General features: G+C 54.5%; 1 protein-coding gene across 1 annotated transcript in view; it reads left to right on the forward strand.

Annotated features, from left to right (window-relative positions):
- The window catches only part of Prex1 (phosphatidylinositol-3,4,5-trisphosphate dependent Rac exchange factor 1), a 147,501-nt gene that overhangs the window by 128,208 nt on the left and 5,175 nt on the right, over window positions 1–14,118 (forward strand). Inside the window, exons 25-35 of the mRNA XM_055596098.1 lie at window positions 220–496; window positions 2,907–3,113; window positions 4,211–4,299; window positions 6,049–6,131; window positions 6,241–6,331; window positions 8,188–8,316; window positions 9,811–9,852; window positions 10,713–10,933; window positions 12,312–12,411; window positions 13,210–13,353; window positions 13,453–13,567. Coding sequence (XP_055452073.1) covers window positions 220–496; window positions 2,907–3,113; window positions 4,211–4,299; window positions 6,049–6,131; window positions 6,241–6,331; window positions 8,188–8,316; window positions 9,811–9,852; window positions 10,713–10,933; window positions 12,312–12,411; window positions 13,210–13,353; window positions 13,453–13,567 — 1,498 coding nt within the window. The remainder of the gene's footprint in view (window positions 1–219; window positions 497–2,906; window positions 3,114–4,210; window positions 4,300–6,048; window positions 6,132–6,240; window positions 6,332–8,187; window positions 8,317–9,810; window positions 9,853–10,712; window positions 10,934–12,311; window positions 12,412–13,209; window positions 13,354–13,452; window positions 13,568–14,118) is intronic.

Raw genomic sequence — 14,118 nt, forward strand, 5'->3', positions numbered from 1 at the left:
TTCACCTTTACCACGTCTCTCGTGTAGACTATTAACTGCCAGAGTGCCTGCCTTCACGTCTGCACTCTAGGTAGGAGAAAAGGCCTCAGTAGTTGAAACAACTTGTCAACAAATGGCAGCTCTCTTCTCGGGCGGCCTAGTAGCGCTCTGAGGTTCAGCCAGGGTCCCCTCTGTGGGTCTGGGCCTGCTTCTGAGTGAGCTTCCCCACCTTCGCTGCAGGCCACCTGAACCCCATGGCCTACACCCAGCACTGTATCACCACCATGGCTGCCCCGTCCTGGAAGTGCTCACCTGCTGTAGATGGGGACTCCCAAAGCCAGGGTCTCAGTGACAGCAGCTTCGGGTCAGCCAGTGGTGCCCCCAGCCAGCAAGACCGGGGCCTGAGCTTTCTGCTCAAACAGGAAGACCGCGAGATCCAGGACGCATACCTGCAGCTCTTCACTAAGCTGGACGTGGCCCTCAAGGAGATGAAGCAGTATGTCACCCAGATCAATAGGTGAGGCCTGGCCCCAAGGCCCTCTCTGGAGTCTGGACATTACTGTTGATAGCGGCCATCCTGAGCACCGCAGGCCCTGGGGTCACCCCACCAGGCGCCTGGAGCATCTGTGGCAACAGAAAGTCCCTACTTCCCCAAGGAGAGCCAGCACTAAGGGAGTGAGAGGGGTAGGCAGTGTCCTCGTGAGGTTAAAGCTCCTGCCTGTGAGATTTCTCTGTGTTAACATTGCGGCAAAATGGGCAGCTGACAAGGTGTCCCTGGCATAAGTGTCCCATAAGACACTGTGGTGCACACAGCAGCTGCCATCTCTGGGCAGAGATGGCTTCCACTCAGTACACAACCTTGGGAGGGGGACAGAGGTTGGCTAAACCTTTAAGTTACTTTTGGCCAAAGGCAGGGACAGGCAGTTCTGTATAGCACACAACAAATGTTCAGGCTGTGGATTCAAGGGAAGAGAAGGAAGAGGGGCAGGAAGAGGAGGAGGAGGAGGAGGAGGAGGAGGAGGAGCAGAAGAAGGGACAGGAGGAGGAGGAGGAGGTAGAGGGGATGGAGGAAGGGCAGCAGGAAGAGGTAGAGGAGCAGCAGGAGGAGGAAGAGCTGGTATAGTGTTTGTAGCCATGTAGGGACCTGCTTTCTGTATGCTACTTGGAAGGGACAGTTTGGAGCCACTCAGGGCCATTAGTGCATGGCCTGGTACCAGGTAATGCTAAGGGGAATTAGTTTTCTTGGGTGCAAGGGGATCAACGCAGTCAGGTTTTGGCAATCCAGGTGGGGTCTGGCAATCCAGGTGGGGTCGGTCTGTGTTGTGAGGCTCCTGGGCATGGAGGATGTTTGTACTATGCCTGTTCTCTGCTTGCTCAGGGCCATGGTATTCTCCTCCAATTGAGAGCCCAGACTGTCTCCAGACACTGCACATTTATTTAAAATTCTTGCAGACTTAATGACCTGTCACTTACAGGGACTAGAGGATGCACTGTGTCTTTTATATGTTTCGACTCCATCTTCACAGCAGCCTGCCATGTGGATCCTGATATTATTACCCCATTTTTCCAGAGGAGGAAACAGAGCCTCAGAAGGGAATAACTTGCCTCTAACCTAAGAAATGTCAGTGTGAGAGGGTCAGGAGGGCCCCGGCTAGCTGCAAAGCCTGTGCTGTTAACTGATGTTCAACATAGCTATCTGCCAGAGGCTGGAGTCTGTCCACCGCCCACTTTACTTTTTAAGTAAAGTTTTATTGTGGGCGTACCTACCAGTGGTGTGCTGTAGTGGCAGTTGGTGGCTGTCGCTGTGGATTCTTGTGTACTTTTACTTTTTGTTGTTCTTTTGAGACAAAGTCTCATGTGGCTGAGGCTGGCCTAGAACTTGATATGTAGCTGAGGCTGGCCTTGAACTCTTGATCCTATACTCCAGCCTCCAGAGTGCTGGGACTGCAGGTGTGAGCTCCTGGGCCTGGTTAGTCTAAGGAAATGGTTCTTAACCCTTTAATAAAGTTCCTCATGTTGTTGTTGTAGTAAATAAAGAAAGGTGTTGGGCTATAAATTATTTATTATTTGCCCTAATATTATCCCAGTGGTATCATCTAACCCACTATCAGAAATAATAAGACACAGACACCTGTTAGATTTTATAATTGCCGTATTTACCTTGGGCAGCAGGTATTCCTATCTACGCTGTCCGAATACCCTCACCGTCCATCTCCATCCAGTGCCATCCACCTTAATCCTCTTCTCTTGGACTACCTTTCATCCATAATCCCAGGGTACTTGCTTATGATCTTCATCTGGGCTCTTTTCATGCCATTATTGGAGTCCTTCCCAAGCCACGTGGTGTCCGCCCCCCCATCTGTCTCGATCTGGCTCTGGTGATTCCTCCAGGGATCCTCCAAAGCCAGCAACCCTAGCCATGGCCACCCCATTCTGCCCTGCCCAGGTATAGGCTGTTTAATTAGCCAGATCAGGCACAATGATGTAAGCAGGTTTACACAGAAGGCCAGTAACTAGCATCAGAGCAACCTCCAACATGTTGCGGTGACCCCTGACTATCAAATTATAAACATTTGATACTCAGGATATCTGATGGGCAGTTTGATATACAAAGGGGTCCTGACCCACAGGTTGAGAACCACTGATCTAAGGGTTTATCCTCTCAACTATACCAAATATACTAAATCTGCAGCCTGTGTGAGATGCTTATAGCTGGGTCCAGCAGGAGGTGGCGCTGGGTGTCTGTGGAGTTGCTGGTGGGACTCCCAAGGGAGGGAGAGACTTCCTGGGTGGTTTTCTCTCTCTCTGTCTCTCTGCTCTCTATAGAGTCAGGGATGAAGTGAAGCCTGGTCTTGGCTGAGCCCCTGTGTGGCAGTGCCCTGCTGGCCTGTGTCCTCACCCTCAAGGCCTTTACCTTGCTCTGGCAGGCTGCTGTCCACCATCACAGAGCCCACTTTGGCTGGGCCTTGTGACCCACCGTTGGTGGAGGAGACCTCGTCTTCCCCACCAGTCAGTGAGGAGAGCGAAGTGGACAGGACCGACCATGGTGGCATCAAGAAAGTGTGCTTCAAGGTGTCAGAGGACGAGCAGGAAGACTCGGGCCACGACACCATGAGCTACCGGGACTCTTACAGGTGCGTGCCACCCAGGGGAGGCCGCCACTGAGGCATCTGACTTGTGGGGAAGTCAAGACTGTGATGTTTCCCAAGATGCAAGGAGTCAGCCTCCGTGGCTAAGCCTGTGTGTTTGGTGGGGTGGAGGCGCAGGGTCAGGGGGACCTGAGCCTCTCAGAGAACATCCCAGGATGGCTGCTTGGCTCCCTTGCCCTGAGCTGAGGCCTCCGAGCCTGGCAGATGGACACCATTCATTCTGTGTTACTCCGTATGCTCAAAGGCTGTGAGAGAGTCTGGGTTCTGTGGTGTGTGGCGGGGAGTCAAGGAGTCAAGGAGCCAGACGTTTGCTTGTTCTCTTGCCTCTGAGGATGGCATTTCTGCAGTTAAATTTATTCTGAAGAACCCCAGCAGGGTATTAAAGTGACCAGACAAAGCCAGGACTTTCTATGCTGTGACAGGTGACCCTCCTTGACCCCCACAGAGAAGTGGGGGTCCCCAGTGCCTGACTCTTGGGGCCAGGGCCTGGGCAGTGAATGGGCAAAGTCTGAAGCCACAAGATCCAGGAGGTGATGTCGCCAGCCCGCCCGATGTCAGCACCCTCCCTGTTCCCACATCTGCCTGGTCCCCACAGCCACCTTTCACAGTATCGCTACGGCAGGATTTTCTGGATGCTTTGGCGCTCCATGTCCCTGGAATCATTGCCTCAGATTCCCTCCACCTCTCGGTCTCTATTTTTACATCTTTGGCTCTCTGATTTCTTTTTTCTTTGTCAGAAAGCTGTTTGGGCAGTGTTGGCAAGGTGGCTTCTTGTCCCCTTGTCCTGCTGAGTTCTTTTTGGTCAGGTGTGGTGTGGGCAGATGTGTCAGGGCTCATGAGAGCCATGAGGTGCTCAAAAACCTCAGTGACACAGAAACAGTAAGGGACCCGAGGGAAGAAAGTCCCCGTCTGTGTGTCTGGGGCCTGAAGGAGTTTCCCCACCTCAGACACCAAGCTGGGCAGGCCTTACCCTGCTTCAAGCGGAGCATCTATGTAAGGCTAGGAGTTTGGTCTACACCACAGAGGGTGGATTCCAGGGGCTGGGATGAGGCTGACTCACGGTGTTCCCTGTGCCGTTGCAGTGAGTGTAACAGCAATCGTGACTCTGTCCTGTCGTACACCAGCGTGAGAAGCAACAGCTCCTACCTGGGCAGTGATGAGATGGGCTCAGGTGAGCAGGCTGCAGCCGAGAGAGCAGAGCCTCAGATGAAGAAGAGGCTTCGCTGGGGAGTGCCTGGTGGAGAGGTTGCACGAGGGACCGGGGGCTGTTCTGTATTTTATCAAATTCCTCAGCATCATGGAATGGGACACATTTCTCAGAAAATGTTTACCATATGCCTAAGACCAACCTGGTCCTGGGGTCACAGCAGCCAGTAAAATGAAGAGTTGGGGACATGGAACAGGCGAACACACATGCACGCGCGTGCGCACACACACAAACACACACACACACATACACACACACACACACACACCAAGTGACACTGCCAGGTGTGTTGGATGCCTGGGAGAGACCCCTGATCTCATACAAGCTGTGCAAGCTGAAGGCTTCCTAAAAATGAACCCCATCCTAGCCATAATCCAAAGAGCACAAACAAGTTGAAAGGAGTGTGTGAAGATCTCATTCTCCTGTGCCCCCATCAGTGGACTTTGCTAGTTGGGGGGGGCACTGTCGGGTGGTTTCCAGAAGGTGGCCAGGTAGATCGATGGATGGACTGGCATTAGCCTTACCTTACGAGCTAGGTGATGCTAACGCTGGGAGTTTGGAGCCAAAGCCAGATGCTTGCTAATTTTTTTTTTTCATTTTAGTCTATTTGCTTCAGACTTAAAAAAATAAAAAATAAAAGTCACTGTGTACGATGGGTGTAGCTTAGCTGTGGGACACTTGCCCAGCTTGTTTGGGTCACTGGTTCTGTCCCCAGCTTTGCAGCAGCAACAACAACAACAAAGAATAGAAAAGTCCATTTCGTGACCAGGTTTTACCTCCACACAGTGCAGAATTCCCTCGAGGGTTCAAGGCGACCTGCCCCCACGAGCTCCTAGCCTCCTGGGTCTCAGGCTGTCACATCTGTTCTCACTCTCCTGTGTGTCTGTCCAGTAAAGTCTATGCATGAAAACGTAATCTTAACTCCACATCAGTTTAGTAGAAGGAAGGGAAGAGGAAGGGGAATGGAGGTCAGAGCAGGCCTGGCATCCTTGGGGGGCACGTGAGCTGTGTGATGGGTGGGAAGGCTGTCCTGGAGCACTGCAGAGGGTGCTTGTGTGGGGGAGCTGGTGGTGTAGGCTTGGTGACTCATGCCAGTAACCCCAGCACTGAGGTAGAAGGATTGCTAGAAATTTGAGGCTAGCTTGGGCTGCATGCCGAGTTAAGAGGCCAGCCCTGGTGTACAGAGTGAGACCACCTTGAAAATCAGGAAAGGGGGCCAGTGAGGTGTCTCAGTGGGTGAAGGTCTGTGCTGTCCCGCCTGATGAGCCGTGTTTGGTTTCCTGGACCCACATGATGGCAGGAGAAAACTGACTCCCACAAGTTGTCCCCTGACCTCCATGTGAGCACCACAGCCACCTCCAGCAAAAATGAATAGGCATAATTAGATTTATTTTGAAAAACAAAGACTATCCGGGAAAGGAAGGACTAGCTGGGCGATGGATGGGGAGCTGCCTTGGTCCCTCTCTGGCTTTCCGAATGGAAGCTGCCACCTGCTGCTCACCCTGCATGGCTTCAGTGCCCAGGACCTGAGTTGCAGGTGATACAACTGAGGCTCAAAGGGGCGAAGGGTTCTGTTGAGACCCTTGGCTGGGGCCTGGGCCAGTCAGATCCACATCCCCTGTGCATCTGTGGCTCGGTAGCGATTGTGACTCACCGGGAAGAGCCGAGGTGAGACAGCCATGGCTGATGGCTGCGGTTCCTTCTTTGTGTCAGGTGATGAGCTGCCCTGTGACATACGCATCCCATCCGACAAGCAGGACAAACTCCACGGCTGCCTGGAGCATCTCTTTAACCAGGTAGGACCTTTGCCCCACTGTGCCTTGGGGCACCCTCATCACCGAAGGGCAGGGGGCCATGCTGTGGGTGGCAGGCCCCTAGAGCACTCATGGAGCGTCTTTTCCCTAGGTGGATTCCATCCATGCTCTGCTCAAGGGGCCTGTGATGAGCAGGGCGTTTGAAGAGACCAGGCATTTCCCCATGGCGCACAGTTGGCAAGGTGAGGGGACTTGGAAGGACATGTCCACATGCTGGGCTCTGTCCCTCATCTGTGTGACCCTTTGGGAGGGTTTTGGTTCTGCCAGTTCCAGCCCGTGGCCAGAGCCAGCCCACTCCTGTGTTTGTTCAGACTGAGCCGGGAATTTGTTTGTTTTTTTCCTGGGCCTGTGGGGTAATGGCAGGGGTGAGGGTGAGGGTGGTCTGTTTATTGCTGATGTAACTTAAAAAACTAAGCAAAACTCTGCCCATCAGAAATTTAGTTTCACAAGGACCATATTACGCTCCATGCAGTTGAAGCACCAACATTACATGCCACTAATGAGCAATAAACCGAAGCCACAGATATGGTGGAAACACCAAAAATGTCCTCCTCACACGTTGGTCCTGGTGCCTGCTCGGAGCTTCCTTGTGCGGGATTCCAGAAGGAAAGAAGTGCTAAGGGCTTCCCTGGCATCAGACTGAGCCCCTCCTGAGCCTGGGGTGGGGGAAAGATGAGCATCCCAAGTTCTCCCCCACACTGCATTCAACCATGTAGCCATTTTCCTCCTACTCATTCACCCTGCATCCACTCACCCACCCTCCCTCTACACACTCATCTCCCGACTCATCATCCACCCCTCTATCCATCCATTATCATCCCTTTCTGTCCATCTGCTTACCCAACATTTACCCACATATACCTACCATGCCACCCTCCATCCATCTATACATTCCCCCACCCTCCCGCCCGCCATCTAGCCCTTCATTATCTACCCTTCACCCATCTGCCTACCTGCACACCCATCCACATCCACCTGTCCTGTACACATTCGCTTACTCTCCATCCATTCATCTATCTATCCACCGACTCATCCATCCACCCATCCACCCACCCACCTACCCATCCATCCACCCACCCACCTACCCATCCATCCATCCATTATCCACACATTCACCTTCCATTCATCTATACACATTACCTAACCTGTGCCCATCCATCTATCCCATCATCCTCTACCCTTCATCCATGCACTCATAGCCACCCTTCATCACCCCCCTCCATCCTCCCACCTATTCATTCCCCACCGCCCACATCCACCATCTACCCACAAACCCACATCCACTTATGGCTCACCCATCCACCTGTCCCTTTCTGCCTCAAGGCACCGGTAGCTGATTCCGGCTGATTGCAGGCCTGTTCCTGACAGTGTGACCTTGAGATGAGCCAGTGGTTTCCTGACCCCTGGGGTTACCCACTGTGTATAGAAGATGGGATTCAAATAGGCAGCCATCTTCCTGTAGGCTGACAAGTGGTAAAGAATCAGGGAACCCTTGGGCTGTCTCAGTAGCACCTCTTCAATGAGAGGCCCATGGAGGGGACAACCACGGGCCTCGGAAACTTGAACATATGAAAGGACAAGGTTGAGTGCCTGCCTGACCTTTGACTGGTCCTGCCCCATGCAGATGCAAGGTCCAGTAGCCTCACTATCTGCCTGACCTTGGCCAGGTCTCTTCTCTCTCCTGCTCCAAGCCTGGGCTGCTGCTTCTGTATAGGGGAAGGCTGCCCTACCATTCACCTGTCAGCTCAGTTGGTTGAGGCTATGAGGAGGTAGTACCTGAGGAGCCTGTGGCTACAGCTTCAAGCTCTAGGAGAGCTCGCTGTGATTGATTGGTGATGTCTGAGCTGGGTTGGTTATAGCTGCAGGGAGACTGATTAACGATGTCTGTTGTGGATGCCTGGATGAGGCACTATGGTGCTTGAGTTTCCTTGATCTAGGGTAGTGAGCACTGCAACCTAACGATGGGCCATGGGCATTTGTGCCACCATCCTCCATCCCTTTTCTGACCTCACACCCTCTTGCCACTTTGCTGCCCCAGAGTTCAAGCAGAAAGAAGAATGCACGGTCCGTGGGCGGAACTTGATCCAGATCAGCATCCAGGAGGACCCCTGGAACCTGCCCAGCTCCATCAGGACGCTGGTGGACAACATCCAGCGATATGTGGAAGGTCAGTGGGTGGGGAGGGTGTCAAGCATGGCGGTGGCCTTTGGTTCTGAGTATGACTGTAGTGTGGTCTGGAATGGACCCATCCACGTGGCCCTGCCTTCACGTCTAGGGAGGAACAGCAGCAGAGCCATTTCCCAGTGAATGTCCAGACCTGGTGAGGCCCTGGGCTATCTGTGTAGCTGGAGGAGCCTTGGTAGTGGAAGCTGTTCGTGCTGAGGCTTCTTGCAGTCAGGAGGCTGGCCTGCTGGACTCATTCCTTCTCGGCTTCCAAAGATGGATTCCATTTGGGTCCTTACTTGTCTTGGAAATCACAGACTGGAGCTCACGGGTCTGAGTTGTCAGTGATATGGGAAAGTGGCCAGCTGCCCCGGGGCCACACTTGAGTGAGGACATTAGGTGCTCAGACTCATGCCTACCCCACATATCTTCTTTACCTATTTGGGCCTTTGGGGACCTGAGTCAGGTGTGCTTGAAGGCCCAGGCCAGGGGCTGGAACAGGAGGAAGGAATTACAAAGGCGTGGCCAACTCAAGCCAACCCACCCTGTTTCCTAAACAGAAGGAGGTTATTAGCAGAGGTCTGGGATATGACTGCCAGCAAGGAATCCTTTTTTTTTTTTTTTTTTTTGTTTGTTTGTTTGTTTTGGAGACAGGGTTTCTCTGTATAGCCTTGGCTGTCCTGGATTCAGTTTGTAGACCAGGCTGGCCCCTGGAACTCTCAGCAATCCACCTGCTTCCGCCTCCCTGCATGCTGGGATTACAGGCATGCTCCACCATGCCCACCTAACAAGGAGTCCTTTCTTATCTACTTTTGTCTGTGTGGCCTCTACACAGCCTTCCTTGACTTCTCAGGGCCTTCATTTCTTAGTGAATGCTGCAGACTCCCAACACTCCCTTGGTCACATGTTGCTATGAGGACCAATGAGTCAGTTATATCAGCCACATGGGATGCTACCTGACATAGTCATGTCCTCAACCAGCGGCTCATACCTGCCCATGCTGTCCCCACACCCCAAAGAGTGCCTCCCCTGCACCTCACTAGGGAGGAGGATCTCAGTAGCTAGGTCTGGAAGCCATTCAATTTTTCTTGGAGGATTTTTGGACCCACGAGACTCTCTGAAGGATAGTGGCTGGGTACTTGACACTTCTCAGCAGAGGTGAGCCTTCTCCATGCAAGGCTGGGCTGCACGCAGCCATGTACTTGGCTAGTCATCTGTGAGGTTACATGTGTACCTGTGCCTCTGCAGCACGGGACACACAGTAGGGCAGGATCTCTGGCTCAAAAGACAGCACTGTTGTCTTTGGCCTCCGTGATGGGAATACAGGGATACTGGCAGCAGGGACTCCATCTCTGATGTTCATGGGCTCTGGGACTTACCCAGCATGCATCGTTGCTGCCGAGCATGGCTCAAGCACTGTCACATACATCTGTGAGGGGCCAGAGCCCCTCTGCCAGCCCTGCTCAGCCGCCTCCTTCTCTCTCCTTCCTCCTTTTAGATGGGAAGAACCAGCTACTCCTGGCCCTGCTGAAGTGCACAGGTGAGAACAGGGCCCTGAACGGGCCTCTGGGAATTGCAACGGGTGCTGTGGTCACAGACTGTGTCCTTCTACTGGCTGGCGGCATCTCACTGGGACCCTCAGAACCTGCTGTGGGGAGGCAGCCTTTGCTCCCAGCCTCACCAAGCACTGCTTGAACCTCACTTCCTGCTTCCTCTGGGGCCAGGCAGGGGACTAGTCTCAGGCCCTGGGACTGAGTCTTGTTCAGTGCTGCATCCTAGGCCTGGTGGGTATTGGTATGGATACTGGCAGATGATGGAGGGTTAGAAAGGTAGGCCCTGAGTCAGTAGAGCCAAGCCCTGGAACAGTAGAGATTGGAGCTGAAGGAGGCCTCCGGAGTGTGTGTGAGAGAGAGAATTTGTGTGTGTCTCCATGTCCCAGATGTGCCTTCTCTTACTGAAGTGACCAACTGCCTGGCATTGGCCAGGTTCTTAATCCATCTGTCATGCCAGTCGGGGCCAGGGCTTGGGTAGGTGAAAACATTCTTAGGACTGGTCTTGAATGTGCAGTTTGGCGCTGCTAGTGTTCATGTGGCTGAGGCTGAGAGGTCCTGTGGCTTGTGGCAGGACAGATGGAGCAGGGTTTGAACATGGCCTTGGGAAGAACCACACATTTGTTTTTTCAGGAAGCAGACACTTGGGCAGTGGGAGAGTGAGGTGTGGGGTGGATTGGCCTGCTTTTGAAGAATGTAGTTTTGTGGAACCGGCTTTTGACAACTAAAGTGTCCGTTCAGGAGTTCTCCACAGGCCCCTGTGGGGGCACCGGGTTGTGGGTGCGGGTGTCGAGGGTGAGCTGCTGTTGGCCCAGCATGGCTCATCCGGAAGCTCCTGCACCTCCCACAGACACGGAGCTGCAGCTGCGCCGTGATGCCATCTTCTGTCAGGCCCTGGTGGCCGCCGTGTGCACCTTCTCCGAGCAGCTGCTGGCCGCCCTCGACTACCGCTACAACAACAACGGCGAATATGAGGAGAGCAGCCGAGACGCCAGCCGCAAGTGGCTGGAGCAGGTGGCGGCCACGGGCGTCCTGCTGCACTGGCAGTCTCTGCTGGCACCAGCCACCGTGGTAAGCGACCCGGGGCGGGCGGCAGCATGGGAGGGACGCTATTGCCGGCACTCTCCGCTCCTGCTCACCCAGGAGTTCATTCATGTGGTAGTGATTTCCTGAGCGTTTACTGTGAAGGTTGGGGATTTGTGGATGAACAGTAGGTCCTGTGCTCTGCGGTGTCCTGAGGAAGGGAGGCAGGCAGAGAACAGACCGAGCACTGAGCCATGGGCAGGAATCTTGTGACAGTCTGGGTAATGGTAGCTGATGAGTCCAGAAGGGGAGAGAGTATTACTTGCATCTAGTGGCTGTGCAGTGGCCAGGGGTGCTGGCTCAGCATCCAACAGCAGCTCCAGTACGCAGCGGCGGCTGCAGAGACTACTGCAGGTGGCCTGGGGGCCGCAGCACGGCCTCAGGTTGCCCCTTGGCAGCCACTGATGAGCACGGCTGCTGGTCTTCAGAGATCTGCCTCTGGGCCAGAAAGTCACACCACAAACCTCCTTCCGCGCTCTCCCCACCATGCCAGCCCTCACTAACCTTTCCTCTCAGCTCATTCGCTGATGTCAAGAGCACTGAGCTGGCCGCCGGGTCTGCAGCTCACTTCCTGGCAGGAGAAGTACACTGGAGGGAGGTTGGCGCCAAGCAGGGGTCAACTAAGGAAAGCCTGGAGGCCTTGGAGTTTCTCTGGAGGTCAAAGCCAGACTTTCCAGCAAGGCTGCTTTCAGGCTATAACCTGTGCCAGCCAAGACGGTGCAAGAAGGAACTGCACGTGCAGAGGCCCTGGGCAGAGACCCGTGTGGCCAGTGGGGACAGGCAGGGAAGGCAAGGGTGGCGGGCAGGAAAAGGCAACTCAGAAGCCAGACAGGGCACTCGTGTGACCCAGAAGCATGTCACCCTGGGGAGAGCCGATTAGGACCTAGATGGAGAAGGACTCTGAGATATCCTGGTGGGAAGTGGTCCTGACTGGAATCGGGTTAACGTTAGCCCGGAGGCTGAAGGGAGGCAGACTGAGTGTGTCCTAGCAGTTGCCTGTCAGGCTTGGCCATGGCTGCTGGACAGGCTTAGAGGTCCAGGATCTGGAAAGCCTTGAGGAAGGGGTGCAGAATGGGCTTGAGGGGCCAAGAAAGGAAATGCAGATGCTCACAGAGTCGGCTGCGTTTTGGATGGGACTTTGTGTGGCTTTACTGGGGCCACACAGCAAGTCAGAGCAGAGTTGAGTTCTGACCCATACGGGGCACAGCACAGGCGGTAGGGTGGGATGAACCATGATGTCACATTCAGAGCAATACCCAAGACCCCCCCAGGCCACCCAGCCTCACGGGTGAGAAACATGGCATCTCTGGGGCAGCCCAGGACAGGCTGGCATCTGAGCCCTCCTCACCACACCCTCTCACTGCAGAAGGAGGAACGGACAATGCTGGAGGACATCTGGGTGACGCTGTCGGAGCTGGACAATGTCACTTTCTCCTTTAAGCAGCTGGATGAGAACTCCGTGGCCAGTGAGTGAGCCCGCCCTTCCTGCTCAGCCTTCCCTCTCCAGAATGCTCAGAGCCACCCTGGGCCTCCTCTGCCGCTTCAGACCTCACGCCCCAACCCGAGTCTCAGAGTCAGCCTTTGGGGAGCACATGGAGAAGGAGGGGTGTGTTAGCTACTTCTCTTGTTGCGCCAACAGAATACTGGGCAGAGTCTTAAGCTGACAGCACCCATCTGTGCACAGGCTGAGATGTGCACAGGCTGAGATGGGCTCAGGGATCAGTGATTGATTAGTGATGCCTGCTGGTAAACATACGGGGCTCTGAGTCACGTTTGTCAGTGGCAACTCTTTCTTATGGGTGCCGATAAGCTGCAGGGCTATGTTTGAACAGCTTTTGCCAGGTAGAGGAGCTCTGAGCTGCCAGGCAAGGGAGTCACAGGACGAGGTCGTGGAGGCTCTCCCCAGGGTCAGAGTCAGTGTCTGTGCCAAGAGTAAAGGAAGCAGTGGAGAGCCAGGAGCTGTGGGAGCAGGTGAAGGAGGAGGTCATCACAGGCTGGTCTGGAGGCCTGTGGGGCTGTTCAGAGCTAAGTGTAGGGGGTGGGCTGGTGTGTGAGGCTGCCCCTCTGGGGTGTTCGGGCTGGGAGGCCTCAGATGTCATTCTGTGGAAACACAGAAGTCCCAGCATGCCACCCCAAAGCTGGAAAGACGAGAGGGTCTGAGGCTACCCCTATGACTCAGGAGGGCTGGAGGTCTGAGGTTAGCCCTCTGCAGTGCCACTCAGGCCTCCTTAGTGAGCCTCCCCGCTCTGCCTCACCCTCCACAGACACCAACGTCTTCTATCACATCGAGGGCAGCAGGCAGGCACTGAAGGTCGTCTTCTACCTCGACGGCTTCCACTTCTCCAGGCTGCCCTCTCGCCTGGAGGGTGGGGCTAGCCTCAGGCTGCACACTGTGCTCTTCACAAAAGGTGAGCAGCCAGCCTGGGAATCCTGGTCGGAGAGGGGTGGAGGCAAGACCACCGAGCAGCCTAGGGCCCAGCACCTACCCTCTTCGCTCCCCCTCCCAGCTCTGGAGAACGTGGACGGGCCGCCGCCCCCAGGCAGCCAGGCCGCAGAAGACCTGCAGCAGGAGATCAACGCTCAGTCCCTGGAGAAGGTGCAGCAGTACTACAGAAAGCTCAGGTAGCTGTCCTGGGTTGGCGGGGTCGGGGTGGGGATGAGGGCGCTGGGGAGGGGTGGGAGAGCTCGGGCAGGGAGCCTGCAGCACCCACAATCTCACCTTCACCAGACCCCCCAGTACAGGCCCCCAGCCCTGATCTTTCATAAGCCCTGTCTCATTGCTCTCCCTGCAGCATCAGGAGGCAGGGAACAGGGGCCTGGGTTTCCATGAAGAGGGCCACTCTTTCCCAGGTCTTTTCTGAGCATGTGCAAGTTGGAAAATGAAGCTTCTGTGCATTTACTAGGCAATAAGACCCAGACATGATTTACAACTCATCTACCCGATTAGCTGCCTGGTGCCTTGGCACGGTGTGTTCACGGCGACTTTCTGCACTGCCCTGCACTGCTCCGGGACTCGGGAAGCAGTCCTGTTCTTCATGAACGCTTGTTCTGCCAATGCTGGGCCACCAAATCTGGCCTACGCCTTTTGTATAAAGAAAGTTTTATTCACACACAGTCAAGACAATTTCTTCCTGAATATTTTGTGGCTTTTTTTTTTTCTATGTATAACAGAA

The sequence above is a fragment of the Psammomys obesus genome, unplaced genomic scaffold (genome assembly GCF_907164565.1).
Source record: "Psammomys obesus unplaced genomic scaffold, mPsaObe1.curated_primary_1811, whole genome shotgun sequence".
Lineage (NCBI taxonomy): Eukaryota > Metazoa > Chordata > Mammalia > Rodentia > Muridae > Psammomys > Psammomys obesus.